The following is a 25,906-nucleotide window of genomic DNA, read 5'->3' as shown; positions in this document are numbered from 1 at the left end:
CGCCACACCCCCATCCCGTACTCCAGTTGGCATATAGTGAAATGGTCCCATTCCAGCAAGTTGCCTACTCTTCTGAATTGAACTGATATCCCGAAGATGTCAGCTACTGTTTGCTCAAAATCAGATGCACAATAATTAACTAAATCCTTTACGGAAGGGTGTATTGGTTTCCCGGTATGTCACCTCTGTCCCACATACGTATACCCCAGTTACTGTCCTTCAACAAGTGAGCTAGTCTTTAATTAGCAACTGTGGGTGGATATAGGCCTTACTTGGCGGGCAGCAGAACCAGGAGCACCTCTCAGGCATTGGCGGCCACCAGTGTGCGAGTGAAACAACCACCATTTCCATTGCATACCCAGTGAAGAGGGCTCACACAGCTGAAGGTGCTAATGTCCACCCCTACCCAGTCATGGTGAGGTAGCACCCTACAACAGCACTGACCTAAGTGTCATAGATAACTCATGGCTGTAGGAAGCTTATTGTAAATTGCCCCATTATGACATTAGGGTTAAATCGGAGGCTGCTGGGCAGTGCCGATCAAAGGGCCAGAAGAGACTATTCCACGCTGTTTCTCAAAATAAAAATAAAATCAAATAAATCTGTTTCAAATATCAAAATCCATTTGCTGGTACCACACCCACCCTGCTAATGTTCAATGTTGTATCTCCCACCTTAGGCATACATTTAAACACACTGTGTTGGCTGCTATCTCCAATATCAGTTCTCAGCCCTGTTTTTAAAGAGGAACTTCTCCCTTCCAATTCAGTACATGTGGACAAATGCAAATCTGACCCTCTCTCTAGAACACCTTCCTTGTCAACGTACCAAAGTGCGGTAAATGTTCTGTCGGAATTACAACCAGCTGCCCTGACTGTGGGTCTCTTGCAAATTGGTACGTGGATGGCATAGAGCTGGGTATGCTGGGGGGAAATCCTGGTGGCACTCCCTGGTGTAATGATGGATGACCCAGTCCTGCCCAAAGCAAAAGAGAAAAAAAACTGGATGTGAAGGCAGTCCACAAAATACTCTGACCCTTTATACTTACAAAAGTAAATAACATATAGATAACATTTATCAAGTATAAAATTCACCAGATTAAGTAACATATACAAAGAATTATTCATTATGAACTCATTTCAGATTCAATGTCAGCCAAAACTAGATGATTTAAACATGACAAATGTCAGCTGGTGACTCTGCCTTATGACAATTACTGAATTGCACACATCTATTGTCATCGGTCATCAGATCCACCAGAATTAAAGGACAGATCTCTTCTGATCCATGAGTCATTTGGCCTTTAACCTAAGGTGGATTGAAACATACTTGGGGATCTGGGCTAAGTCATTACTGTGTATATAGAACTGAGGTGACCCTCAATGTCACTAGTCCTAGGACAGATAAAGCAAGGAAGAGGTTCCCCCGGCCCCCAATCCATTCTTTTAGGATACTCCAAGTACTGAGAGCCACTCAGTTTGGATGATACTTGCAATGAAAAATATAAATCACACACAATATGCAGTCTGGATATAAACTTAAAGACTAACCAGATGACAAGGGTACTGGACTGTAGCATGTTCCAGCCCAATGAGCCAAAATCTGTCAGTGAAATGGTGACTAGTAAAGCCTTGAGGTTTACTTCAACGTCTCCAGAAGACACAGCACTATGATGCTGAAAAAGGTTTAATCCAGACTAGACCAAAATTGCAACCCATTCTGGCTGTTTTGGTACTAACAAGGACATTCAACTGTTCTGTGACAGGATTTTCATCAGCCCAGGTCTTTTCCTGACATAAAGCTCCCCTAAACGATGCCAACAATGCTGCAATATATCAAACCCAGGGACTGTAAACGTAAGAGTTGCTGGTATATATAATTTCTGGAGAAGCTTATTTAATTCATTGCCTTCTAACTCCTGGAGACTTTACTAAAATTTAGATCTGTTTAAGAGATAACTTGAGTAAGAAATGCCAGATGGGAAGTAGAACCAGTGTGAAATGTGCACACCAGCACAGGCTAATAGGTTTCATGGTTTGATTCTGTGATTTAAATCTCCAAAACCTACTAAGTTAATAAAGACAATTCCATATATGGAGGAGTACTGACCATAGGGATGTCCTGTCAGCCACATGGAGGGACTACCTGTGCGTGGAAGCCAGGGATGAGATGCTAGGTGTGAGGTAGGATCGGTAGGCCAGCGCCCAGATCCAGCCAGAGCTGGGCCTCCCATCACCATCAGATTTGAATTCAGACCACCGCTGCTGCAGCCCACAGGGTGTAACCGGGCAAAATCTGCCAACTCCTTACTCTCTCTGTAGGTGGACATGGAAAGAGCAAAAATTAGATTCAATCAAAACTAAAACAGAATCTCACCTTATAATCTAAATCATACATTGCACAAAGAAAATCTACACTCAGTAGCCACTTTATTCGGTACCTGCTTATTAATGCAACTATCTAATCAATCAGTCATATGGCAGCAACTCAATGCATAGGAGCATGCAGACATGGTCAAAAGGTTCAACTGTTGTCAGACCAAACATCAGAATGGGGAAGAAATGTGGCCTACGAGAGGTGATTGATAAGTTTGTGGCCTAAGGTAGAAGGAGTCAATTTTAGAAAATCTAGCACATTTATTTTTCAACACATCCCCCCCCCCTACAATTACACACTTAGTCCAGTGGTCGTGGGGCATACGGATCTTGGACCTCCAGAAAGCGCCCACAGCAGGGGTGATTGATAAGTTCGTGGCCCAAGGTAGAAGGAGATGATTTATTAACTTCAAACTTTCTGAATTATCACTCAGAGAGTTGAACTGCATGTGCATGTAACGAGAGCTGTATAACTCATCTCTTTCTACCTTAGGCCACTAACTGATCAATCTCCCCTTCTGTGGGCACTTTCTGGAGATCCAAGATCCATATGCTCCACGACCACCGGACTAAGTGTGTAAATGTAGGAGGGGACTATGTTGAAAAATAAATGTGCTAGGTTTTCTAAAATTGACTCCTTCTACATTAGACACAAACTTATCAATCACCCCTCGTGAGTGACTTTGAGTGTGGAATGATTGTTGGTGCCAAAAGGGGTGGTTTGAGTATCTCAGAAACTGCCGATCTCCTGGGATTTTCACACACAACAGCCTCTAGAGTTTACAGAGAACGGTGCAAAAAACAAAAAAAAATCCAGTGAGTGGCAATTCTGTGGGTGAAAATGACTTGTTAATGAGAGAGATCAAAGGAGAACGACCAAACTGGTTGAAATTGACAGAAAGGCAACAGTAACTCAAAAAAAAGCCACATTACCGAGGTGTGCAGAAGAGCATCTCTGAATGCACAACACATCAAGTCACCCACAGCAACAGAAAACCACAAACGTACACTCAATAGCCATTTTAAAAGGTACAGTAGGAATCTAATAAAGTGGCCACGAAGTGTACGTGCGTTTAAAATTTATTTTGAAGCAACAATAGAGAGTGTTAAATGAAAACCATTACAACACTAATTTCTGAATGCACCCAAATAAATAATTTATAATCAGAATCAGGTTTGATATCACTGGCAGATGCTATGAAGTTTGTTAACTTTGCGGCAGCAGTACACAATACATAATAGAGGAAAAAACCTGTAAATTGCAGTATAAACATATATATTATATAGTTAAATTAAATAAGTAGTGCAAAAGAAAATTAGTGAGGTAGTGTTCATGGATTCAAGGTCCATTCAGAAATTGGACGACTGAGAGTAAGAAGCTATTCCTGAATTGTTGTGTGTGAGCCTTCAGATTTCTGTACCTCCTTCCTGATGGTAGCAATGAGAAGGGGGCATGCCCTGGGTGATGGGGGTCCTTAATGAAGGATGCCATCTTTTTGAGACATCAGACCTTGAAGGTGTCCTGGGAAACCTTTGTGTGAAATACATTTTTAAATCCCTGAAGAAATGAAAATCCAAATGCACCAATAATCTAATGTATTTTCCTTATTTTCCTTTTTTCATTTGGGGAAAAAATCGTAAGGTGTGTCAATGGGGTAACATTATACTGCCACATTGGGGTGGGGTATGGGTGGGCAAGGAGCTGCTTCTAGCCTCTAGCTTTTCAATACAGGAGAGGAACTGAATATTTAAATCCTCCAGCATGGAACACCTTCCACTGAGATTCTGGCTGATCTGGGAGCAAATTTAATTTTGGAAATCAGCAGCGCAAATCTTTTTTTCTACTAGATAAATTTGAGGAATCTGAATATATTTCATAACCATTCATTTAAATACAATGAAAGAAAGAGACGTAATTAAGTTGCTATTTCAGGAAGGCTATTTTCCAGTGGTCTGAAAGGAAAGTCAAGTAAAGATTATTTTCATGTGCACAAGTACAGAAAAGTACTGGCAGAACGTAAAACTTGCTTGTTTGCATGTATGTTCACAACACACACAATTTAAAACATATGCAAGAGTGAAGTGAAAAAAAACTTGCAGAACTAGATGTTAGTGCCATAAAAAGCACTGCCAGAAATATATCCATTATAGTGCAAGAAGTGATCCACATTGTTCTGTTCCTGAGGTCGAATTTGGTTGTTCATGATGGATTTCAAAAAGCTGATTTTTTTTTTTGGAAAATAACTGTTCAGATAGAAAATGACCAAGAACCTAAGGGACTAAATCCAGAAATCAATAGCCTGGCATGTGTATGTGAGCTTTTGCCTTTTGCCATCACAGAGCAGAAATACGGGTGTATGTGTTTTACAGCTTTTTAGGTGTTGAGGAAAAAAACTGATGACAGTTGAATTGACGGGTGAAGCAATTTGCTTAACAATGACACATTAACCTGTGTGGATTGGTTTATTTAAAATCGAACCAAACAATGCTGAAGGTGAAACTGCAGGGCATCAGTCTATTGCCAGACAAGGGCCATGGATGAATATTTACTGGTAGTGGATGTTAAATTCACAGAAGAGTGGGAGAGTGAAAGGATGTGGAGGGACAGATTTCTGCAAGGCTCTGACCTAAGCAGTAACTCACAAACTTCCTGAAGTTGAAGCACAAATGGTCAAATTTGTATTTTGCAAAACCTTACAGTGTTATCTTTTATGTACATGCACGTAGCTATTGTGAGAGAGCTGGGAAAGTGAAGTTTGAAAGCACTTTATGATACGAACATCTTAAGCTTTCATCTTTGACTTATCTGTGCAAGCAGAAAGACAGGAAAGCATAAATCACTCAACAGCCTAACAGCACTGCACCTTAGTGTAAAGCAGTGCATGGTCTCTCCCTCCCTGTGCACACACACATAGCATTGCTAACAAAAGGCAAACAACTTCTGAGGAAATCAGCCAATGCCACTAGTCTCCAGTTGGTTGTTTCAAAAACCTTTCATCCCTGACAAATAAAAGAAGGGCCATAAAAAAAGATATTTTTAAGAAAACATTGTTTTCTCTCCAAAGACAAATTCTCCCCCATTCTTCTACTTTGATAAGTGCAGGCTAAAAGCTTTTCTGTCACTTATGTGGGGCCAAGCAATTCGCTTTCTTTCACTCTAACACCATTGGTTAGTTTTCATCCGTATTAAGGTCAAGTTTGAAACAATATAATCTTCCACAAAATGTGATCATGACCAGTTGCCTTATCCCCTAAACCAAAGTGGCTTGAGTTGTTGTTATTTGAAGTGCCAGATTCAAGAAGTGTGTATAGGGAAGGTAAAACAGACTTAGACCATAAAACCATATGACATAGGAGCAGAGTTAGGCTATTCAGCCCATCTAGTCTGCTCCACGATTCCATCATGGCTGATTTATTATCCCTCTCAACCCCATTATCCTGCCTTCTCCCCGTAATCTTTGATGTCCTTACTAATCAAGAACCTCTCAACCTCTTCTTTAAATATGACTTGGCCTCCACAGCCATCTGTGACAATAATTTCCACAGATTTGCCACCCTCTGGTCCTAGACTGCCCCACTGTAGCAAACATCTTCTCCGTGTCCACTCTGTTTAAACCTATCAATATTTGATGGGTTCCAATGGGATCACTCCCTCATTCTTCTAAACTCTAGTGAGAACGGGTCCAGAGCCAAACACCCCCTCATTGTTTAACTCTTTCATTACTAGGATCATTCCTGTTACAAGAGTTCAACTGGCAGAAAAAGTTATTTCTGAACAATGCAGATATCTATTGGAAGTCCAGCCTGCGCTTGCTCGTCTTCAATGCAGACTCAAAGGAACACAAAAACGAGTGGTTGTCCCATTACTTATACTTCACACACACATACCAAAGCACAGATAGTCTCCCTCCCAACACAAGCACGCACGCACACAAGCACAACTATGCAGATGCACATGCATACAGTCACAGACACATACAAACAGACATGCTTGTACAAATGCTAAGTAAAGTTTAAAGCCAAGTCAAAGTCAAATTCAATTACCAAAGTATGTTTCTGTCACCATATACTACCTTGAGGTTCATTTTCCTGCAGGCTTTACAGGAAGAATTTTGGAAAACTATACATAAACAAAGACCGACAAACAACTAATGTGCAAAAAGAGAACACAGGGTGCAAATAAAAAGATGATACTGAGAACATGAGTTGGAAAGAGCCCTTGAAAGTCAGCCTGCACAGTTCAGAGATTAGAAGACACAAGAGGATGTAGGCAGATTCTGGTAGACAGATAGGCAGTCACAGACTCATGCTGAAAAGCACCAGTGCAGCTACATGCGCTTGCATACACAGGCACACACAGATACAGGCATATACATGATTTGAAAAGCAGGCAGGGATACATGGGCATATACATATAGATGCACATATGAATTAGCAGGTGAAGAAGACAGTTTACTTTCCTGCTGCAACAGATCTCTGCTTCTGATGAGCCAAGTTGTGATGTGACACTAACATTAGCTGAGGACTAGCCTCTAATCAACATTTGCTCAAAGTAAGCTTTTCCTGGTGACATAAAGCAGTGTTCTACATTTTAGGAAGGAGAACTTTCAAGTGTACAGAAAAAATACTCAAAATAAAGAAGTGCTTCTTTGCCTCTACTATTATTTCCAAAGAACTTCAGAAGTCTTCATATGCTACATTACTATTCATCTATAATCTGGAAGGACTGCACCATCCACCCCTTGTGTATCAGCAGTTGGTTGGAGCTGACAACTTTAAATCTATCCTGTATTAACAAGAGCCAAGAGAGTGGACTTCACCTTTGTTATGTTGTGCTAAGCCAGCAGTGGTCATATAGCACACTGACCCACAAATCTCCCCCAGCACACCCCTGTGCTAGTGTCCTTCGAGTCAGTGGGTTTGGGTTCATATCAGTGCAATGCTGTGGGAATATTGATGGGGCATTCAACCAAGGCCTCATTAGCCCTCTCTAGGGCAAAAGATCACTGTGGTGTTATTCCAAAGCCCTGACACTTATTTATCTCGCCAGCACCAGTAAGGTACAACGCCTAACTATTGTCGCATTGCTATTCGTGACAACTTGTTATCCCATCTCCAACAATACAGAAGTGTCTACATTGCTAAAAGCACACATTACCTGTAAGGTTATTTGGGAGTTATAAAAGGAGCAGTAAAAAAATCTCAATCCTTTCAAATTCAGCAGCATGTGATAATTATTGATACCTCCATGTACGCAGGGATTACAGATGATTATAGAGAGATTCTCTGTTACCATTCACCACATTTTCACCACACTTAAAAACAAGCCTGGTCTCTTATCTATAGATAATAGTTATGTAAATTTTGGAACACACTGTTAATATTTTCATAAAGAAACAAAATGACCTTAAGGGGAAGGTACAGGCTAAAGTTGATATACAATGATATTTTTTGGGTGAGTCCCAATCAGTAACCATATAACAAAAGAGAAAAACCAACTGTTGGGAATCAGGATTATTTAACAACATTAAGACAAATAAACTAATAAAGGATTGCTTTGTGCTCAACCATCAGCTCTTTCATCTTGGATGCATGCCAGCTTACGCAACACAGCTGTACCCATGTCACTCTGTTCAGTTTGACCCTGCCTTGTTGACTCGGGTTGGTGGAGCAGCAGACGATGTTGTGTCTTGCAGCGGTACCCGGAGGCCTTGAGGGAGCAGGCTCGTGGGCAGTGAAGTACATTAAAACAAAAGATAAATCTAATACATCACCTTCAGGGAACATTGGTAAAAAAAAATCATTCCTCATGGGTACTGCTTTTAAAAATTGTTTGTCTTGGATTGACTGAATGTAATAACACTGTAGAGGTTGAAGTTAGTGAGATGTAATTAATTTGGCCACTTGTCATTTCCCACATTTTTGTATGGAGTGAATGGCCCTGATTGTTGGTCTTTTTATGGAAAGAGTTTGTTTTATAAATGGTTTAAACTGAGGTCACTCTTATCCTCATCACAATCTCTGCGAGACATTACGCAACCTCTCGCACAGATGATATTTTCCTCTACAAGTTACTTTCTCCTTTTTAAGTTGGTTAAGTCAGGAGTACCCAACCTGGGGTCCGTGGACCATTCAGTTAATGGTAGGGGTCCATGGCACTAAAAAGGTTGGGGAGTCCTGTTCTAAACAGATAAGCTATGACTCTACTCAGTGTGGAAATATAACCAATGCTCTGAACTTGCACTTGCAGTATCTTCCATAGTTCGAGGACACGCTGAAGCATTTCAGTCACTGAAATGAAACATGAAAAGCAGTTCCGTGGAAGGTAAGATCGCAGAAAGAGCAAGTTAAGCAAAAAATAATTGACCAGCAAGATGTGTATAAAAATCTGTTTCCCAGAATACAATGCATGGGTTGAACTAAACCAATTCAGAAACTCAAATGGGCACAGGGAAATTGAATCCATTTGTGTGTCCAGAGCCTTTTCCTGCACTGGGTTTCAGTGGATCATACTAATCTAATATACATCAGACATTGGGCTCTTGTAACTCACGTAACTTTGATTTCTGGAGCCATCCTTGTTTGGGAGCTAGGCTATTTCAAAGGGACTCTCTGAGTTGGTACCAGCCTGGAATGTTGAACAGGGCTCAAAAACTCTATTTGTTTATAGGCTTGCATCCAGCTTTGTACTGACTGCACCCACCCATTCTCCACAACCTCAGAAGGCTCACCTTCACACAATCAGTCAACATCCCATTCTCTCATCCATCACCAGACACCACACCTTCGTCAGCAACATCATCCATAACTGCCAAGCACAGTTTCTTGAGTTGGACTTCCCAACATCAGCTAGCTCCTGATCAGTGAACCCTTGCTATGCCACCAGTCCCACCCACCACAATTGTAGGGAGCTCCCCGCTCCTCCAACCCCCTTCTGACTCGGGAGTTTGATCCTGATTTCTTCATGTTATTTCTACTGAAACAGGTTTTACCAGAATAATGCCAATTCAGTAGTGATTAAACTTGATCTCATGTTTGATGCCACAGAAACAATTGTTTTCAGAGCATAAGGAACTTAATGGAACAGGGCTATTGGCAACAAGGTCCAAATGGATATTACAACGATGTGTGCCTGTCTTATATATAACTGTTTTAATATATAACTGCCATCACTAACATCAAGAAACCTACTAGACATGTTGTAGTGATGGGCTATATTTTTGATTTTACCAATTGTCAAGTCTGACTCAGTTGCACAGATTCAAATTCCCAAAAAATCTGCAGATGCTAAAATCTGAAATAAAAACAGAAAATACTTGAAACACTCATCTGATTAGGTAACATATGTAGAGACAAAAGCAGAGCTACTGTTTCAGGTCAATGACCCTTCATCAGTCTTATGAAAAGTTATTGACCATAAAATTAATTTTGTTTATCTCTCCAAAGATGCTCTCTGACCTGCTGAGTATTTCCTGCATTTTCTGTTTGTGTTCTGAATTGCACATATGTTGAGCCAACATGGCCAATCCTGAGGTGGTAAGACACAACAGTCAGAATACTTCAGTGGCTCAGGATTTCTCACCTCAATAATTTCTCCTGTTCTCGGGCAATGAGGCGCTCCTCCCGATGGCGATGCCGATCGTCACTTCGCTCTTCATCTGTCCGCCCATGTCCTTGAAGCGAAAAAGAGGCCACTGTCATCTCTCAAAAGAGCTCCATAATCTCAGCAATAAAACAGCAAATGCATTTGTGCATCTCCTTTAACATAGCAAAACCATCCAAAGATGTGGTGCAGAATTGTCATCAAACAAACCTCTGACTCAAATAAAGAGATGTTGGAATAGATATTAAAAACTTGAGTTTAAAGAGCATCTCAAAGGAGAAAGGGAGATGAAGACAGGGGTCTTAGGGAGGGAAATCCAGACTGTCAGGACTTGGAAAGTGAAAACAGTAAAATTCAATGAGAATCTAGAATTGGAGAGCAAATGGCAAGCAAGGATGCAAGATGATAATTAAGGGCACAAATTGTCTAAGAACGGGCAACATGAGTGAAAACCTTAAGGTTGAGGTTTTGCTTAACTGAAACCAATAAAGTCAGTAAGTACAGGCAAACAGGGCGTAGAGAGAGCTAGGACATGTGCAGAAGAATTTATAGAGGAAGTGGGAGAGGCCATTTATGCTCTGGAATATTTAAGTTCAAGTAAAAATTGGGGGGGGGGGGGGGAGGAATGTTAAGGCACCAGGTGAACCTGAAGCAGGGATGGGGTCAGGAGAAGGAGGAAGACTTTATCATGGTGCAGATACATGGCCCAAAATTACTTAATTATGTAATACACATGTTTGCAGACATTCAAGTTTGAAGAGTTTTAAGTACTGCAAAAAAGAATGAAATATTACTCATAATGGCAGATGACAATAATTTCAAGTGCACAATTTTCTGCGGTTTTCAAACTAGGAAATCTAGAAATGATCACGCCATTACAAACATTTTCAACTAAAAATGCAACTTCATTTATCCAAGTGAAAAGATTTAATTCTAAGCTACCAAATCTATCATACCAATTTATAGAACATGCAGGTGGAAAAAAAATGAAGAGTTCATGGGGCATTTGTTTAATCAATTAACCATATAACCAAATAACAATTACAACACGGAAACAGGCCACCTTGGTCCTTCTAGTCCATGTCGAACGCTTACTCTCACCTAGTCCCACCGACCTGCACACAGCCCATAACCCTCCATTCCTTTCCTGTCCATATAGCTATCCAATTTAACTTTAAATGACGATATCGAACTTGCCTCTACCACTTCTGCTGGAAGCTCGTTCCACACAGCTACCACTCTCTAAGTAAAGAAGCTCCCCTTCATGTTACTCCTAACTCTCAACTCATGTCCTCTTGTTTGAATCTCCCCTACTCTCAATGGAAAAAATTGTAGTCAATCAATGCGCTGTAATTTCATAGGTACACTTTTTTCAGTCACACCAGGATGAGTACTGCATCCGGGGACAAAATACACAAAATGCTGGAGGAACTCAGCAGATCAGGCAGTTCCTATGGTAATGAATAAACAGTCGACATTTCAGGCCGACTGTGTTCAGTCTTTATGTGCAACTCTCACTGATGTAGTGACGTTAAAACAATTCATACTTGTACTTTGCTCCGAGACAACAAAAACCAGAAGAACCAAACAGATTTCAGTTGAAGATCCTATTAACATCAAGTTATTCAACTATTCAACAAGGCATCATTGACAACTTTCAAAGCCATACCAAAATCCTTCCAAAAATAAGTTTCCCAGGAATCACGAAAGCCTTCTTAGCAAATCAATTTTATTTAAATAAATATGAAGTAAATGGGGTTAAGTAAACATTGTTCTAAATGTTAAATCACAGCACATGAATCACCTGGTCTCCTCTTCATCCCACAACGCACCTAATATTCCTGGTTTTCAGGGATAAATCTCAATTGCTTTTTTAGCAAGAATCTGCTTCAACAGTGATATATACAGGGAATTCAACAGCAACACACACAAAATGCTACAGGAACCCAGCAGGTCAGGCAGCATCTATGGAAATTAAAAACAGTTGATGTTTTGTGCTGAGACACTTCTTCAGGGCTGGAAAGGAAGGGGGAATAAAAAAGGTGAGAATTCTACATTTATGCCACATGATTTTACTTCCCTTTTGTTTCTTTTGTGACTGACTAGTTTATGTGCCTGCTTCAGAGCTCTGGTAACTGGTGAAAACAATCAGCACAAAGAACATCTAACATTCCTGAATACAGGTCAGCTTGTGTTCAGGTCTGTGCCTTTTGTCCCTCTATCTCCAATACTACAACCCACCCATGGCTAAATTCACTTGCAATTCAGCCCCTCAGCAAACAACACCAGTGACGCAACAGGAAAACTTTCATATATGCTGCTGGAATCTCCTTTTTACTGCTTTCAAATTTCCACAGAGAATCAGATATTTAAGAAGTGAGCAGTGCCTGTCAAGACTTGTCTGGGGAATAGGAGATTGCTTTGGTTATTAGTAAGTTAACAAGGGCCAGTAAAAAGAAATTAGGTTTAAGCCGAGTGGCCATTGTGTGAATGGGCCAGTGTTAGAGTGGTCAGGCTTTGTCTCCATAGGCTTTGGCAAGAACAGTCAGAGGCTAAGGGTGCTAGTCTTTTGGAGTCATTTATTTGATTGTAGAACTTGAGGTTGAGAAGTTAGAGCCAAAGGTATTACAAGTGTAGGCAGAATGGTAGCTAAGGCAGTGGAATGCTGTTCCTGTAAGGTGTGGCATTACAGTATACCTGCCAGTCTCCTTGATGACTACATCTGCAGGGTGCACCCAACCTCAGCTCCTGGTTGACAGGGTCAAGGAACTGGAGCTGGAGCTGGATGCACCCAGGATCATCCGGGAAGCTGTGCACCTCATTTTACCGAGGTGGTCACACCCAGAGCGCAGGCTTCAGGAAATAGATGGGTGACTACCAAGAGAAGTAAGGGGAGTAAGCTGTCAGTTCAGGGTTGTCCTGTGGCCATTCCTCTCAGCAACAATGAGACCCCTTTGGATACTGCTGGGGTGGTTGACCGATCAGGGCACAACAGCAGCAGCCAGGCCAGTGGCACTGTGGCCGGCTTCAAGGCTCAGCAGGGGAGGATAAAGTCAGGGAGAGCGATAGTGATAGGAGACTCAAGAGTTAGGGAGATGAGCAGGAGATTCCGTGGTTGTGAAATAGAAGCCAAGGTAATGCGTTGCCTCCCAGGTGCTAGGGTCCAGGATGTCTCCGAACTGCTGCAGGAAATTGTCAAGGGAGAGAATGAGCAGCCAGAGGTCATGGTGCACATTGGCACCAATGATATAGGTAGAAAGGGGGAAGAGGTCCTGCACAGTGAGTACAGGGAGTTAGGGAAAAGGTTGAAGAGCAGGGCCTCCAAGGTAGTAACCTCCAGATTACTCCCATGCCATGTGCTAGTCAGGGCAGGAATAGGCTGATAGTATAGATGAATGAGTGGCTGAGGAACTGATACAGGGGGCAGGGTATCAGGTTATTGTATTATTGGAAACTTTTCTGGGGCAGGGGTGACCTGCCCAAGAGGGGCGCATTGCATTTAAACTGGAGAGGAAACAGAATCCTGGCCAGGAGTTTTGCTGGGGCTGCTCGGGAGGGTTTAAGTTTAAACCCTACTGATGTAAATTAGAAAAGCCAGCAGGGGCCACGAAAAGTCCTTGGCAAGTAAGATTAAAGAGAATCCCAAGGCATTATATACGTAAATCAAGAGCAAGAGGTTAACCAGGAAAGGGGAAGGACCAGTCAAGGATAAGGGAGGGGATATTTGATTCGATGTGGAGGATGTAGGTGAAGTCCTTGATTTTTTTTTTTATTACTAGTTTTTTAATTACAACACCAACAAATTACATTCAATACAACCAATTGCCAATTACATTTTTACCATTAGGTGAGGTCGTTGATGAGTATTTTACATCAGTATTTACCAAGGAGAAGGACGTAGAGGATAGAGAGAGCAGTGCCAAATGTATTGTTATCCTAGGGCATTTTGAGGTAAAGGAGGAGGTAGTGTTGGGTGTCTCTGAAGAGCAGCAAGGTGGATATGTCCCCAGGGCATGATGGGATATACCACAGGCAACAGAAAAGATTGCTGGGGCCTTGACCAATAACTTCAAGTCTTCTCCAGCCGCAGGTGAGGTCCCAGAGGACTGGCAAGTAGCAAACATTGCTCCCTTATTCAAGAAGAGAACTGGGGATAATCCTGGAAAGTATAGGCTAGTGAGTCTCATGTCAGTCGTAGGGAAGTGACTGGAGAGAACTTGTAGGGATAGCTTTATGAGCATTTGGAAAACCATGGCCAAATTAGGGAGAGCCAGCATGGCTTTGTGTGGGGCAGGTTGTATCTTACTGACTAGCTGACGAGGTGATGAGAGTGATTGATGAAGGCAGACCTGCGAATGTTGTCTACATTGATTTTAGTTATGTGTTTGACAAGGTTCCTCATGAAAGACTCATCCAGAAAATGAAGAAGCATGGGACCCATGGTGAATTGGCTGCTTGGATTCAGAGCTGGCTTGACCATAGATGACAAAGTGTAGTGGTCAAAGGGACTTATTCTAGCTCAGGGATCCACCAGACCCCTCGGTTAATGGTAAGGGTCCATGGCATGAAAAAGTCTGGGAACCCCTGGTCTCACTGGAGGTCGCTGATTAGCGGTGTTCCACAGGGATTTTATTACTAGCACCTCTGATGTTTGTGATGTATATAACTGACCTGGATATAAATGTAGATGGGTGGGTTAGTATGTTTACAGATAGATCGAAGATTGGTGGTGTTGTGGATAGCATAGAAGTCTATCAAAGAATACAATGGAATACAGATCAGTTCCAGATATGAATGGAGAAATGGCAGATGGAGTTTAACCTGGCCAAATGTGAGGTGTTACACTTCGGTAGGTCAAATGTAAAGAGACAGTACACGCATTCACCACTCTCTGCGTAATAAACTTACCCCTGACATCTCCTCTGTACCTGCTTCCAAGCACCTTAAAACTATGCCCTCTCATGTTAGCCATTTCAGCCCTGGAAAAAGCCTCTGACTATCCATACGATCAATGCCTCTCATCACCTTATACACCTCTATCAGGTCACCTCTCATCCTCCGTCGCTCCAAGAAGAAAAGGCCGAGTTCACTCAACCTATTCTCATAAAGCATGTTCCATAAATCCAGGCAACATCCTTGTTTCCACATCCTTCCTGTAGTGAGGCGACCAGAACTGAACACAGTACTCCAAGTGGGGTCTGACCAGGGTCCTATATAGCTGCAACATTACCTCTTGGCTCCTAAGCTCAATCCCATGGTTGATGAAGGCCAATACACCGTATGCCTTCTTAACTACAGAGTCAATCTGCGTAGCAGCTTTGAGCGTCCTATGGACTTGGACCCCAAGATCCCTCTGATCCTTCACACTGCCAAGAGTCTTGCCATTAATATTATATTCTGCCATCATATTTGACCTACCACAATGAACCACCTCACACTTATCTAGTTTGAACTCCATCTGTCACTTCTCGGCCCAGTTTTGCATCCTGTCCATGTCCCACTGTAACCTCTGACAACCCTCTACACTATCCACAATACCTCCAACCTTTGTGTCATCAGCAAATTTACTAACCCATCCCTCCATTTCCTCATCCAGGACACTTATAAAAATCATGAAGAGTAAGGGTCCCAGAACAGATCCCTGAGGCACACCACTGGTAACCGACCTCCATGCAGAATATGACCCATCTACAACCACTCTTTGCCTTCTGTGGGCAAGCCAGTTCCAGATCCACAAAGCAATGTCCCCTTGGATCCCATGCCTCCTTAATTTCTCAATAAGCCTTGCATGGGGTACCTTATCAAATGCCTTGCTGAAATCCATATACATTACATCTACTACACTACCTTCAACAATGTGTTTAGTCACATCCTCAAAGAATTCAATCAGGCTCGTAAGGCACAACCAGCCTTTCGCAAAGCCATGCTGACTTTTCCTAATCATATTATGCCTCTCCAAATGTTCATAAATCCTGCCTCTCAGGACTTTTTCCATCAACTTGCCAACCACTGAATTAAGACTCGCTGGTCTATAATTTCCTGGGCTATCTCTACTCCCTTTCTTGAATAAGGGAACAACATCCGCAACCCTCCAATCCTCCAGAACCCCATTGATGATGCCAAGATCATCGCCAGAGGCTCAGCAATCTCCTCCCTCCCCCCCCCACCCACAGTAGCTTGGGGTACATCTCCTCCGGTCCCAGTGACTTATCCAACGATGCTTTCCAAAAGCTCCAGCACAACCCAAGTTCACAACTCCATGAAAGTGGCTACACAGGTTGATAGGGTGGTTAAGAAGGCATATGGCATCCTTGCCTTTCTTATTCAAGGCATTGAGTTCAAAAGTCAGGAAACATAATGAGAGGTTGGACAAACTTGGGTTGTTTTCTCTGGAGAGGTGGAGGCTGAGGTGAGATTTGATGGAGGTTTGTTTGATTATGAAAGGAATGGATAGAGTAGATAGAAAGTATCTTTTTCCCAGGGTTGAAATGTCTAATACCAGAGGGCATGTGTTAAAAGTGAGAGGGGGTAATTTCAAAGGATGGGCAAGTTTTTTTTTTAACACAAGAAGTGTGTGGGTGTGCTGCCTAAGGTGGTGGTAGAGGCAGTAACATTATGGACTTTTAAGAGACATTTAGATAGGCACATGAATGAGAAAAACTGGAAGGATATGGACATTGTGTGGGCAGAAAAGTTTAGTTTAGTTAGCTATTTGATTACAAATTTAATTGGTTCAGCACAACATTGTGGACCAAAGGACCCGTTCCTGTGCTGTAACGTTCTACCTTTTATGGTATCCCAACATATCAAAAAAAGAAATGATTTCTCCACACTTCTAAATTCTCATAGCTTAAAATAACAAACATTTAATTTTAATTTAACTTGAATCATAAATAAAGCATTGCTGATCCCTGCATGAAATGGAACAAGTTAGAGTGTTGGGATAGACAGTCCTTTTAAAGAACAATTCATCTCAGAAAGGAGTATTCAGTGTGCCGTGTGCTGTACATTCAGAGTTTCCATTACAACTACTACTTATTCTGGACCTGTTCCAGCTATTATTGGTGGCAATTAATATCACAGCCTTGGTATTTAAGTCATGACGCATGAAAACTGACACAAAAGGTTAATTTATTTATGGTAGTTGCCTACTTCGCTGTAGCTTTCACACTGAATCCGCTCTCCAATACCCACCATATGTTGGCTAAAATAAGGTTCATATAAACATGAGCTTAGACATTGGGTTGTCCAGTACTACCATTTAATGCACTGTTGATTCTACTTTAATTACGTCAGTTGCCACGGAAAACTTGGGAATTAGCAGTCTCGGATCTGGAACTGTTGAGAGGCTTGGTGATCAGGGAGCTGACACATAACAAGTATGTTTTCATTGTGCTTGTGAGGCCGCTTTTAGTATAACTTATAAGCAACCTACCTGAGAAGCGCTGAGGGAATGACCCACCTTGTGCACCTGTGGAATAGTAAGCGTGTAATGGTGATCCTCTCACCAGCCAATGATTACCTGTGTTTGCACAGTGACAGAGGTCAACCAATAGTGGGCAGGCCAGGAAATCAGACCAAGTCCAACCTTCTGTTGCCATTGCACTGCTTACTTGGGATTGCAGTCTGAACTCGAGACATTCCCACTTTGAATTGACAACTTACATCGTATATTTACCCTCTGACACTTTGGGCACATTTCCTAAACTCAGCACTCTTATTTTTGATCCAGTGGCCAGAAACAAAATTTCCAATTACTTTTTTGGATTGATTTTCTGTTCTCTGTCTAATTAATGGCATGTCTGATTTAACAAATGACTATCAGTAGAATCGCTGTACAAAACAAAGCCTCTTCACATCAATTGAGAACAGTGCCCCACTAATTGCCAATATCACCAGTCCCCCCACCCTACACTACCTCAGCCCCATCGTTCCTTCTCAACATCCTCTGATCCGACCAGTGTATTCCATCTTTGGACCACTGAGCTTCATCTTGCAACAGAGATAATGTTAACGCTTGTTGAGTAATCTAGAGTTGAAAGTTTTAGTTTCAGTAAAAATGACTCCTCCACCCATTAACACGCTCTGCAAAATTATTATTCTTACACTATCGTTTAATCTTTTTAAAATGCTTTCTTAAAACCTGCTTGCATCATATGTTAAATTACATAAAAGGAAGATGTTGTTACCATGAATAAAATAACTTTTTTTTAAAAAATTCCAATGATGTTGTGATGTAATAGTTGAATAAGCAATAAGAAGCTTCTTTTGGATAGTAGAACAGTATCTTATCCTCAAAGAGACATACTTTAAACTTTGATCAACGTGTTAGCATTTTGATGGCCATGTTAGTTAATTTCTTAAGGATTAATTGGTCCACTGTTATTTCTCTTCAGATGCCAGAGTTATGCAGGGGACAAAAAGTAAATAAAAGATCATATGAAAAATCTGGACTCAAGATGTGGAAGGAGGATTTTTCTGATGCCTAAACTTAACAGTTTGAATTATTTCTTTATGGTTCAGACCCTCTGCAGGCAGTTTATAATCAGTACTGTTTAGAAGAATGAGAGGTGAATTTATTGAAAGATATAAAGTGGCTTGTCAGGGTAGATGCGGACAGGATGTTAATTCTTAGGGGAAAATCTAGAGTCACAAATTTAGTTTCAGAATTATTCACATTTGGGGATGTGGAGGAATTTATTTCAGAAGAGCACGAGTCTTTGGTATTCTGAGTCATATTCCAGGCCGATGTGAACCTTTAGACTATCAAGAAGTCAAAGGTTATGGTGAACAGATTTCAGTTCCATATTAGATCAGATATAGTCCAATGAATAATGCAGTGGGCCTGAGGAGCTGGTTCTGCACTAATTTCTTGAGTTCAAGCATTAAAAAGTCAATCAAGATATCTGTGAGTTTTGTGTTTTTTGAAACAGGGCTGATAAAGTGGTAAGTTGAGAGTGTTGTGATTAGAAAAACCTCTGTTTTCCTGCAGCTATTCAGAAGACCAAATAGACAGGAAGACAGATAAAACTTGGAAACTCAGCTTAGGTTTGTTGGTGTTACATGCATAATGAAGTAACGGATTCACTGTATTATAAATTCCAAAGCTGACATCAATAGAACTGAATTCCAAAGCAGACAGAATGCACTGTTGCTTTATAACACTCACGTGTGACTGAAGATGAATTTCTACTTCCTGTGTTTGGAGAACCATCTAGGACTATGAAATACTGTACTTAGTCCACTTGATTTCAATTACTTAGAGGGCTGGAAAAGAAATTACCAGAAATCTTGATTCCCCTTTTTTATTTTTGGTTTGTTTCCTTCTCTTGGGAGACTGAACTCCTGCAGAGGGTAAGCATCTAACCATCATGAGTGTAGAGCAGATTCAAATGACCACTGGTTTCTTCCTGAGTCTCAATTTTATGTGTCTGGATGAACTGTAGTTAAACCCTGCCTTGTGAGGGCAGATGTGTGTCAGTCCGGTCCATGTTTCATTTGCTTTAGCCATTCCTCCTAATGGTAAACTCATCTTTTACTGAAGCACAAACTACTAAGTGTTGGTCTTTGGAAGTTCAATTTTTGTGAGGGTTGAGGAGCAAAAAAAAACACTGAGTGACGTCAGGGAGGACCAATGCTTTGCATAACACATAATATTCTGATCATGACAAATGCTTCCTGAGCTGCACAACTGAAGTGTAAAGGCCACTTAGGAGAAATGTGATTATGATATTCTGGCTAGAGATAAGGGGAGAGTTAGGTTGTGTGATTAACAGGGCTCCCTCTGCTTCGACCGTACCTATAGGTAGCCAGAATACTGTGATTTTATGCAATATTTATTAAAATAATTGCTTTTAATTCCCCTTTCCATTTCTTCCTACAGGTGGTTCTAGAATGAGATAATTCCGCCTTCTACAGAGAGCTGCTGTTGATATCCATGAATAGAAGACTTGTCTTTAAGGGAAAAAAAATGAGTGTGTACAGGCCCCATACTGGCTGTGCTCATGTAAAGGCTTAGACTGTGTCTAGGCAACCCTGCCCTAAATATCAGCATTTCTTTCTTACAATACATCAGATTAGTCATCTAAACTGTGCTTTTACCTCTCTGTAAAGCTCTGTAGGTTCAGAGCCTTCTCTTATCACCGGCAGACTAATGTTATTACCAGGCTTTCCATGTGGAAGATAAAACAAAATTAATACTTTTTCTCCCAAGGCTTGTCCTGTATTGCCTAGCAACAGACTGGAAAACTGGTTAGAATTCCGTTCTTGTTTGCAGCTTTTAGTTCTGCTCAGTAAATTACACTTAATGTTAGCTGCCTGTATTCTAGTCATTGAAATGCTTTACAAACAGCTCCCTGTGATGCCACTGCAGACTGTGGACTGTTGGGCCTTGGCAACAGCCAGAGAAACTGCTTCATAGACAAAGATTTCCACTGCAGACCGCATGATGTCTAGCCAAAAGAATTTCTATACAACAACATGCAAAAGAGAGGGAAGTGTTCCACGTTATTGTCTCCCACTGTGCCACCAATCAATTTTTACATTAAAAACGCATCATATTATTGATGATAGACAGGACAAGGTCATGTGAGCTGCACACAGAAGAGCTGGGTTGAATGGTATAGCGTTGTTTCATTCTTTGCCTCCTGCATGTAAATAAGAGACTGCTATAGATCAGTTCAAACGTGAAGCTGCATTCCAGCCAGCTAGTGAGTTGAAGGTAAACATTGAAAACAAACTTCAGTAGTCTCAACGAGCAATCCTTATACAATACTTTAGCTACAGGCACTTCGAATTTTATCATTACTAACACAAAATAGATTATGAGTTTTTTCACCAGCTTCCAATAACTAAAGAAAATATATATTTTCTGCCTTTTGATTATAATCCGACTTAAATCTATGTACCCAAAATTTACTTTATATTTTGGGGTGTTCAATTTCACTCTTGGATCTATAAACTATCCAGTTGCATATAAAGGAAAATCGATATTTCAGTTCAGCAACATTCAGGGCAAATACTTCTATTTGTTTCAATATTCCATTTTTGATTGCCCAGTGCTCTCTGTAAGAATAAAACTAAAAGCTTTCTGCACATGCAGCCCATGTTAGTTTAACCTTGCTGACTGTGTGTTGATACTTCCCCTCCTGGTGTTTGAAATTCCACAATTTAATGTTTGCTTCAGGCACAGATCTCAAACCAGATGAGGCGCATTATCTTAAAAGTTCCTACTGTGTCCATGAATAGCCCATTCAGTTCCATCTATTACGCTGCTTACTTTATTGGCGCAAATTCGTTTATTTAAAAACATATTTCCAACCTGCTTAAAAAAAAACACCAAGAGATAAAGTTGCGCAAGAGTAATTATAAAGCAAGAGATAATTTTATCATTCATGTCTTCCCAAATAATTATTAACTTGAATGAACAGGAAACCCTTTTCGTAAGAACACAATAAATAAAAGGAACTGATAAACTAAAATAATAATAATGCTATTATATATGTCGATGAAGCCTTTCCATTCCTGTGGTACCCATCGATCTTCGAACGTCACAAGGGGCTATGTGCTACGTTTGGTTCTCCAGTGTTACCCAGCTGCCAACCAGGCCATGGAATAGAGACAGGCGATCAGGTTGCTGAACCGCATGGGGTACACAGTATTAGCCACCCACAGGAACAGACCCTTAGAGGTCCCTATTCTTCACCTCATAAGAGCTAAGAGCATTCAAGGCCCAGCATAAAAAAACATGGTCCTGTTCTGCAAAGCATCTCCCAAAACATGCGGGCCATTTGCTTACCTTTTACACTGCTCATGGAAAGCGAGCGATCTCTGTCCATCACACTGGCACCAGGCTTGCCGCTGTTGTCCTTCTGGCGGGCCACTGCCACGGCAATCCCCACGGGTGGATGCCTCACTTCCACCTCGCCCTGTGCTCCACTGCCCTCTCTCCCAAATGACTTTGCACTTTCAGGCCTTTCTGGGTCTCTCTTGAGTTGTTTGTTCAGCTGCTGAAGTGGCAGGTGCTGCACTTTGGAAACACTATGCTGGCTGGAATCAGTCTTCATGTTTCCCAGCCCGCCGAACGGGCTCTTCTTGCCGCTGCCCACGCGCCCCGCTGTCTCCTTAGCAAAGCTACCGCTGTACTTTATTAAGCTTTGCATGGCTGAGACCTCACTGGGATTTCCCACGACGGCCGATCTTTGGAGGCTGGCTGGGTCTAGGAAAGCCTTTTTTTGTTCCTCCTCGGCTCTGCTCACGTGGTTATGCTGGGCTGCTAAGGCCGCCATTTGAGTGGTAGCGTAAGTCGCCATTTCAAAGGGCTTCCATTTTGGCTCCGGAGTGCCAGAACGTTTCAGCTGGGACTGCTCCAAGTGCATCCTTGCAACATCTACCCCATTATACACTTTACAAGAGTCCTTCAAGACAGACCTTTGGAATCTCTCTCTCTCTTGGGTTCTGTGATCCACTTCAAAACTTGATCTCACCAAGTCTTTTGACGCAGCATTACTTGTGTGCAAGTCTCTGCTCTCCGAAGGGCTAAGGCCTGGCTTGTTCAAAAACAGTTCTGAAGTTATGGACCTCTTTATTGCTAAAGAGTTGGACCTAATGACAGATCCTTCCTCCCTTGTGTTTTCTACCCTTTTGATATCTGCATGCACAGGCAAGTCCTGCGCCAGCATTAACCGGGAAGGTTCCACCAGCGTCCTTTCTGAAGAGGCTTGTAAAGAGCCTGCTCTGTCCACAGAAGTTCTGTTGATATCTTTCTCTTTATTTTTGTCGCTTTTATTGTCTCTGGCCTGAGAGGCTATCTGAATGGGCCCATTTCTGTCCTCATAAAACCCAACTGAAGGCACAAAGGTAGGTGCAATCACTTTATGTTCCTTTCCTGGCTCCCTGGCAGACGGATATATCGTGTAGATACTGGAATGAACAGGAAGCGGGGGGAATGTGCTGGAAGGTGGCATCCGGGCTGTTTGAGACGAATGGGGTGACGGACAGCCACACGAGACATGCAAAGTGCCAACTGAAGTCACAACTGAGTCACACTTCCGGCTCTTTTCCGTGTGAGACTGCAGCACAGGCCTCATGTTCTCATCGTGTTTCATAGAGTCTTTGGAGCATCTGTCCTGTTCAGCGCCCACAAGCCTTAATGAAGAACTGGAATCATTGTTACAATTACTGAGAGATAAGGCCTGTAGGGGGTTTTTAGACTTTGGTTCTCCATTGCCAGTCCCTCGGTTGGGAGAGTGATTGCTAAGAACTGTGGAGAGATGGTCACCAATCTTGATGGGTTTATCAAGAAGGTGTATCCTCCTATCGTTTTCAGTCCGAACATCCTGTGTGAGATCCACTACACTCCTGGGCCTTGATTCTTCCCTGGGCTTGTCCTTCTCTTTTTTGGCCACATTTACATTTACCTCAGTTCTGTAGATTTTCTCTTTAGAATCTTTCCCAAGATACCTTTCAGACTCTTTCGCATTCTTGTGAGGGTGGCATATTTCCTTCTCTCGTAGGATAGAACCTGGTGTGTGACTGGAGGAGGTCCTTGGGATGGTAGTTTGAGGGTTTGCAGTACCATGAAGGGATGACTGTCCTGCATGGCTGTGAAAATAGTATCCATCTGTAATAAAACAGAAACAAATACACTGGGGTTAATCCAACAGAAACAGTGACAGTTCAGCTGCTACACGTGGGATCAAACTAAGGATGGTGGAATTCCTCGACAGATTGGAGCACACCTGTGGAAAGAGGACTGGAGTCCTTCAGGCCAATTTTGATTTTTAGTTAGAGATACAGCCAGTAACAGGCCCTTCCGGCCCAACAACCGCCTAATTACACCCATGTGACCAATTAATCTAACCCGTACGTCTTTAGAATGTGGGAGGAAACCAGAGTACCTGGAGAAAATCCACGTGGTTACAGGGAGAACGTACAAACTCCTAACAGACAGCAGGGAAAATTGAATGCGGGCTGCTATCACTGTAATAGTGATTAACTAACCACTACTCAACCATGACTTTTCATTAATGAACTGTGGTGATCTGAAACATAACTCCGATTCTCTCCCCATTGATACTCACACTGAAGAAATTACTACGATTGTTTTGATAATGATCACAAGAAAAGACTGAAGGATCAGGGTGCGTCTCCTACAAAAACTAAGTTGACTGAATGCATTTAACAGATGCTATGTGTTTAAGTTCACAAGATGCTGGCAAGTTTAGTTAGGGTAAAACAAGGAAAGTTCGCATCAATAGATTCAATAAACAGGGGCAGAAATTACAAACTTTGTGAAAAGTATGCAGGTGTTTGGAAAACTGTTTAATGCAGAGAGTATGAATGATCCAGAACTCACAGCCTGTATGGATCAATCAAGCATTTTACGAGGGAGTTGGACAGGTGTCTGGGGGGAATTAATTTAGAGAGTTAGTGAAGTGAAAGAGGAAATAGCAGTGATTGAGTTGCTCTACCATCAGTGACAGAGACTTGATGGACTAGTGGACCTTCCTTCTAATGATTCTACAGAGCATCTTTCACAGTGGTGATAACATCCACAGGTGTTTTGCTAAACTAATGATCAAATGAGAATGATGAGAGTCAACAGTGTCCATAGAGGAAGTTGTCTTGTTGATTAAGAACCTCAAGGTTAGTCTAACTTATTGATTTCCTCCAATCTCAGCAAAACCAGCCTGGCCCTATGAGACTGAGATTCCCTTCCACCCTCTTCCAACTTAGAACTCTTATTAGTCAAACTAATTCATCTTGGAGTCTGATGATTACCTCCAGGGTACTTGTTTTCCAATGTGATCATCCTGGGATGAAAATTAGTGAGCCTCAGCCCAAAAAGCATGTGTGGTAAAAACTGTTAAGAACACATACAACTGTAATTTATTATCAATATTATTGTTAAACAAAAGGGTTCGATTTTAAAGATGAATTGTTTTCATGCAATTGCAAAGCAGATTAAGAATTTGCTTTAAAATGATTTGAAATCATTAAGAATCGGACTGTCACAGCTATAAACAGTATTTGAATCCGGTGGTCATTTGGCATCAATGCTGATTACATTAATTGTGAAGAATGGTATTCATGTTCAGCTGGGCCATTCAGTAGATTGATGCACTCCTCCTCAGCAAGGAAAAAAATCGGCCCAGTTATCATGGCATGGCATTGATTAATGTGTGTGGGTAAAGTTCACAGCCCAGATAATCCTATTCTCCTTGCTGAGGGACATATGAAACACAGGAGGCAGATACAAACTCCAATCATTAAAACCAGCTCCTGAGTTTGAATGTAATGTAACACAGATAACTGGATTTCCATTTCCCCCTTGTCAGATTTACCAGGAAGGCTCACACTTCGTACATGCTTGTACCCTGGAATAATGTGTAACAAATAACGAATCAAGGATAACTCCTGTCTTTAAGCTGCCTGACCAACACTAAGTCAGTGATGGATGTGGTGCATTTGCTTTCATACCAGCAGTTAGGCTTCCAATAAATCTCTTGCCAAATTGGGATTCTTCAGAAAGAGAGGTACAGTCAATTCTGGGAAAAATGATACTTGATGGAAATGCATAGACCCACTATGTGAATTCCCAATCACGTTTCATTACATTTACTGTATCTAAGCATGGGCTGTAGAACTTGGTACGTATTGTGCTTGTTTGTTGGGACCAATATCGGTCATAAATCTCTTGAATTTAACGGTCAGACATTTTGCAGCCAATCCGTATAGGTTCTAGGTCCATTTGGGGTTGGGGGGAAGGGGGGCTTTGTTTAGGCATTTTGGCAGACACCTGTGGTGGGTTGCCAGATTGCTATAAATTTAAGGGCTCTCAATGCCTAATATGTGGCATGTTTCAACAATTATTCAGCAATTACACAGTCAAGATTCTTCAAACACCAACAAGGTGTTTTTTTTTAAA

The 25,906-nt window shown here is 41.7% G+C and overlaps 1 protein-coding gene across 8 annotated transcripts in view; it reads right to left on the bottom strand.

The window, feature by feature from the left end:
- tnrc18 (trinucleotide repeat containing 18) overlaps positions 1 to 25,906 on the bottom strand; it is a 165,398-nt gene that overhangs the window by 63,361 nt on the left and 76,131 nt on the right. For all 8 annotated transcript variants that reach the window (XM_072268661.1, XM_072268664.1, XM_072268658.1 and 5 more), the window contains 4 exons: positions 21,776 to 23,599; positions 9,958 to 10,048; positions 2,110 to 2,315; positions 829 to 975 (listed from right to left, as the gene is read on the bottom strand). In XM_072268661.1, the coding sequence (XP_072124762.1) occupies positions 829 to 975; positions 2,110 to 2,315; positions 9,958 to 10,048; positions 21,776 to 23,599 (2,268 nt within the window). The remainder of the gene's footprint in view (positions 1 to 828; positions 976 to 2,109; positions 2,316 to 9,957; positions 10,049 to 21,775; positions 23,600 to 25,906) is intronic.

Source organism: Mobula birostris, chromosome 9 (assembly GCF_030028105.1).
Source record: "Mobula birostris isolate sMobBir1 chromosome 9, sMobBir1.hap1, whole genome shotgun sequence".
Classification (NCBI taxonomy): domain Eukaryota; kingdom Metazoa; phylum Chordata; class Chondrichthyes; order Myliobatiformes; family Myliobatidae; genus Mobula; species Mobula birostris.
The sequence above is the reverse complement of the archived record's forward strand: the minus strand, read 5'-3'. Positions and strand labels throughout refer to the sequence as shown.